This window comes from Hibiscus syriacus, unplaced genomic scaffold, assembly GCF_006381635.1.
Source record: "Hibiscus syriacus cultivar Baekdansim isolate YM2019G1 unplaced genomic scaffold, ASM638163v2 tig00019690_pilon, whole genome shotgun sequence".
In the NCBI taxonomy this organism is placed as follows: domain Eukaryota; kingdom Viridiplantae; phylum Streptophyta; class Magnoliopsida; order Malvales; family Malvaceae; genus Hibiscus; species Hibiscus syriacus.
Window position 1 is genome coordinate 36,158 of NW_024062475.1, and position 5,254 is coordinate 41,411.

Below are 5,254 nucleotides of genomic sequence, written 5' to 3' on the forward strand. Positions count from 1 at the left end.
TGAAATCCATAATTTGTAGGAGGGTTCAAACGGTTAATTCGGTCGGTGACCGAATCGAATTATCATTAATCAAATTAATTAAATTTTTTTCTTTAACCGTTAACTGAATCGAATAAAGTTCGATTATTTTGGTCGGTTAACTTAATTAATTAATTTTTTATAAATAGATTAATTTAAATATAACACATGTATTTTTTTTATTTGAGATATAAATTAATTAGATATTGATAATTTAATGGATTTAGTGTGATTAAAAAATAATCGAGTATTAATTTTTAATGGGTTTGAGTTTAAAATAGGTTTATAATATATATAATTTATATAATATTTAATAATTTTGATTAATTAACTAATTTCGAACCGACCGAACTAATTCAATAGTCGATCGAATTAATCGAACTAATTCGATTCGAATTCTGTTAAAACCATTAATGAACACTCTTAATTATTTGAAACAAGAGTTCAACTATTTTTAATAAAACATAATATAAGCAATTTGTAGTCAAGTAGTCAAGTCTCAAGTACTCAAGTATGAGACTTAACAAATTGACTGCTGTGAAACAACGGAGATAAACTTTTGAGGAGATTATTTCAATGCTTCTAAAGTTTTTTCTTCTAAAAAAACTCGGCCATTGCACACCATTGAAGATTGAAGATCCAGCCTTACTTTTGGCACAAAAATTCTCCTATTATACCCCCTACACCTATATGGTCAATGGATTGTATCTGAAGCTCCAAAAACCCACACTTCCGATAACAACGGCCTTGATCTTCACAAAAGTCCCCATCAAAACAACTTACCATATCATATAACTACAAAAACCATGCTAGTTTCCCAGTTTTGGCCTGAATGTTGAGGAAAATTAGGATTGAGAGAGAAACATATATCTATCTCCATTGATGTGCTCGGTTCAAGCCTTGGATTTTCGAGGGTGTTTAAAAAAAAAGGCACTTTATTCTCTAGAAAAATCGATACTTTGCCCTGTACCTTGAAACGTGGTTTTTGTTGTTTGAATAGAGAGACCAGACCATACATTTTCTTGTTCTAACCTCAGTTGTTGTCTTGTTCTTCCATCTGTCTGTTGTTGGTTTTCCGTTTTCAATTTCCTTTCCTTTTCCCCCCTTTTAAGTGTTCTCCACACCAGCAAAAACTGGGTCTTTTTTGGTCTTCACCTAGTTCAAGGTACAGTAATGATTCAGGTTAAAAACTGGTGTTTTCTCTCCAATACTTGAGGGAACTGAGTACTACCCTGCATTTCATTTCAGCCATCATTCAAAATTAGAACACTTTTTCTCCCATTATTTTCAGCAAAAGCTTGAAATTTCCCCTCTTGTCCCAGTTTTCAAGGTTTTTTTTTTTGTACTTTTCTATTTGTCTTTGTTTACATATTTATCAAGGGGAAGAAGAACACCTGAGAATATATCATCAAGGTCATAGTTTGAGCCAAAAGAAGCAACCTTCACAAATTCATAAATTATTATTTTCTTACAAATCTGGGGGTGTGTGAAACAATGAGAAGTGGGAACAACAAGAGCAGCAAGGTTTTTTTCTTCCTTTTGAAACAAAGCCAAAAATAAAACTCATTTTGATTCTTCATGTCATTTTAATGTTTCAAGTGTGAGATTTACTGATTGGTTTAAGTGTCCCCCCCCCCCCCCTTTCCTTATTATGAAGCTTTCATGGCCCAAGGCATTGGTCAAGAAATGGTTCAATATCAAGAGTGAAGCTGAGGACTCTCATTCTGATGATGTTGATTATATAGGTGACTTTGATTGATTTCAGATTCTTCTAGACACTGGACATGTGCATTTGCATTAAAACTTGACTTGTTTTTTTGGTTTGCAGCCTCAAGTTCTGTTTAGTGTATTTGTCCCCCCCCCCCCCGGAGATCTCTGAAATCCATAATCTTTATCCTTTTTTGTGTTTGAATATGTGAAATTGATACGCTTCTGATAAAGAAAGAAAACTGCAGCAGCTTTAACAACTTCATGATTCTTCCTTTTCAGGTGTTGATGAAGGTTGGAGGCACCATTTTTCGGAGAAGGAGCCATGCACCATCAAGAAAAGTAGAACAGGTTTGGATTTTGGACCACAACTCTCTTTTTTATCTTCCCACCATCTCAAGAACTTCTAATTAACTCTCTTTTGGATCTTAGAGAGATCAAGCAAGAGGTATTCACATCGAGGAAAAATCGAACTCGATGGCTCGCAGTTTACTGATGTGCATAATTATAGGTATGTGATGTGTTCCTATAGTTGCTTTTCTGGTGTTCTGTTGTGTTTTGCTGAATAGGATTTGGTTTTGTAGGATTTTTATAGCTACATGGAATGTGGCTGGGAAATCTCCTCCTAGTTATTTGAATCTTGAAGATTGGCTTCATACTTCTCCTCCTGCTGACATTTACGTTGTCGGGTATGTCGAGCTGAACTGGATTTCGGTTCTTTTAAAGGAATGGAATTTGTGATATTTGATAGAAGCCTCTTGGATCTTTTGTATTTGGTCTTGTAGTTTTCAAGAAATTGTCCCTTTGAATGCTGGTAATGTGTTGGGAACGGAAGACAATGGACCGGCTAGGAAATGGCTAGCTCTCATCAGGAAGACGCTGAATAGTCTTCCCGGCAGCAGTGGTTGTTGCCACACACCTTCACCGATCCCCGATCCGCTTGTGGAACTGGATTCGGACTTTGAAGGATCGACAAGTCAGAAAGCTTCGTCTTTCTTTCACCGCCGGTCATTTCAATTCTTGAGCCGTCATAGCATGGGAATCGATAACGACATGGCAATTCCGCAACCCCAGCTCGACCGCCGCTTCAGTGTCTGCGATCGTGTTATCTTTGGACATAGACCTAGTGATTGTGATACTAATTTCAGATGGGGTTCCTCTGATGATGAAAACGGACCAGGGGATTCACCGGGGAACACTCAGTATTCTCCAATGTCCTATGGTGGATCTTTTGCCATGAAGGAAACCAATAGACAGATGGGGCATTCAAGGTACTGTTTGGTTTCCAGCAAGCAAATGGTCGGGATATTTCTAACCGTTTGGGTGAAGAGTGATCTTCGAGATAATGTTCACAACTTGAAAGTGTCCTGCGTCGGCAGAGGATTGATGGGTTATCTTGGAAACAAGGTACATTTTTGCATATGAAAGTTTTTCTCTGATTCGAGTGATTTTCTTGAACTAGAAGTAAGGAGGCATACTCGTTTCTTGAGTTTTTCAGGGATCCATTTCTATTAGCATGTCTTTGCATCAAACTAGCTTTTGCTTCGTCTGTAGTCATTTAACATCCGGGCAAAAGGAGGGTGATGAGCTGCGAAGAAACTCCGATGTTATGGAGATCCTAAGGAAGACAAGGTTTCCCAGGGTTCATGGCATCGGAGACGAGAATTCTCCCCAAACGATTCTTGAGCATGAGTAAGACTCAATATTTTAAATTATTACATTAGTTTCCTTGAAACTATATCCTTTGGTTTAAAATGCTACTTTCCGAATGTATTGGCATAGTCGTATTATATGGCTTGGGGATCTGAATTATCGGATTGCTCTGTCATACCGTTCTGCAAAAGCTCTGGTCGAGATGTGCAATTGGAAGGCGTTGTTAGAGAATGACCAGGCATGTTCTTATCCTTTCTGAGTGATTCGATATAGTCATTTTCCCGTACATTTGTTGATGACCTTTATGTTTCTCTTAATTCCTCCAAGAGTCTCAAAAGAATTGATGGTTTTACAGCTTCGGATAGAACAGAGGCGAGGCCGTGTTTTCGATGGATGGAGTGAAGGAAAAATATATTTCCCTCCTACATACAAATATTCTAATAATTCAGACAGATATGCCGGGGAGGATAGACACCCTAAGGAGAAGCGAAGGACTCCTGCATGGTAATATCTCATACGTTTTTGTCTGTCAGAAGAAATCGTCACATGATCTTTCTTTTACTTTCGATCTAATAGTGTCATAATAGTATGCAACCTGATATTTGTGAAGGTGCGATCGTATACTTTGGTATGGAAGAGGCCTATATCAGCTATCTTATGTTCGCGGGGAGTCAAAGTTTTCGGATCACAGGCCTGTTTATAGTGTATTTTCGGTCGAGGTTGAGTCTATTAACCTTACTCGAATGAGGAAAAGCATGAGTTGTTCCAGCGCTAGGATCGAGGTTGAAGAGCTTTTGCCGCAGTCAAACGGATATACAGAACTCAGTTTCCTTTGAGATAATCTTTAACAGTTAATATTTCCATGCTGTCACTTGAAGACACAACAGGATCAAGTGCGCAGTTGTACAATGTAATCCGTCTATACCTGGGCTTTAAACGAATAAATTTTTTTTGCTGTTGCTCACTGATTCCTGCAAACCGCACAATTAAATCTGTCCATTTTCAGCTGTTAACAGGATATCACGATGAAAGTGCGATTCGCGAGAATTCTTACAGTACTCTCTTTCAACCAGTCAGGTAAGTTAACTCAATTAACGTAAACTCTGTCCGAATTGGTCGTGTTAGTAGGAAGAAAAGGTATATGCTTTAGTTGATATCATGATATAGGCTTCTTTGGGTGAATCATATGAAATCTTATGCATCTATAGCTTCCATTCTTCACCCTACCATGTGTTGATATCTAATGGAACAAGCAACATGCAGAATCTTTCCGGCTCATAAAATTGGAGTTTTCTCCGAGTGTCACTGTAAATCATTTCGTGTTTTCTTCCAACCATTGGAAGACGTACCAAATCCAAACCAAGGTCAGTCCTTCGGTTTTTACGGTTTCGGATATATTTTCTCAACCGCTAGATTCATTGATTGTTCCCTGTTGCATCAGGTTCAACATTGGGTTGCCCTCACCAAAATCGAAGTCCCAACACTTCAAAAAGACATCCATTAGTTGGCAGTAACTTACGATACAAGTTGTTAGTCTTTGATCTTGTCCAAATTCCATTGAAACCTTCAATGTATATGTTTCAAACAAAAATGAGAGCGGGAAGAGATCTGACATGATTTTGTTATTTCGTTGAGATAATGGAGAATAAATTGTCAATTCCTATGATGTACTAGTTTTGGAAGATCAAAGCCTGGAGATGTGAAACCTTCTTTTACTGTGGCTGCTAATCATTTTTTTACTAGTTTGGTTGTTTCACTGTTTAAAAAATTGACCTGAAGGTAAAAGAATTGAACTTTTCTATTAATTCAAGAGATGGTTGGCTTTTCCAAAAGGCAATGTTGTATTGATATCTGTGTGTTTGAAGTGCTGCTGCTT

General features: G+C 37.6%; 1 protein-coding gene across 1 annotated transcript; it reads left to right on the forward strand.

Moving 5' to 3' along the window:
- The first annotated feature begins 1,654 nt into the window (after window positions 1-1,654).
- LOC120209692 (type IV inositol polyphosphate 5-phosphatase 7-like) lies at window positions 1,655-4,507 on the forward strand. The gene is made up of 10 exons (XM_039208626.1): window positions 1,655-1,763; window positions 2,008-2,076; window positions 2,158-2,236; window positions 2,310-2,414; window positions 2,511-3,132; window positions 3,224-3,417; window positions 3,508-3,616; window positions 3,734-3,882; window positions 3,989-4,288; window positions 4,385-4,507. Exons 1-9 carry the CDS (start codon window positions 1,670-1,672, stop codon window positions 4,212-4,214), a joined length of 1,647 nt encoding a protein of 548 aa, XP_039064557.1. The 5' UTR covers window positions 1,655-1,669; the 3' UTR covers window positions 4,215-4,288; window positions 4,385-4,507.
- Window positions 4,508-5,254: the final 747 nt, after the last annotated feature.

Coding starts and splice junctions, on each gene's coding strand:
- LOC120209692 (XM_039208626.1), top strand. CDS start 1,670: ATGAAGCTTTCATGGCCCAAGGCATTGGTCAAGAAATGGTTCAATATC. Junction 2,415..2,510: donor GCTGACATTTACGTTGTCGG/GTATGTCGAGCT, acceptor TTGGTCTTGTAG/TTTTCAAGAAATTGTCCCTT. Junction 3,133..3,223: donor TGGGTTATCTTGGAAACAAG/GTACATTTTTGC, acceptor TGAGTTTTTCAG/GGATCCATTTCTATTAGCAT.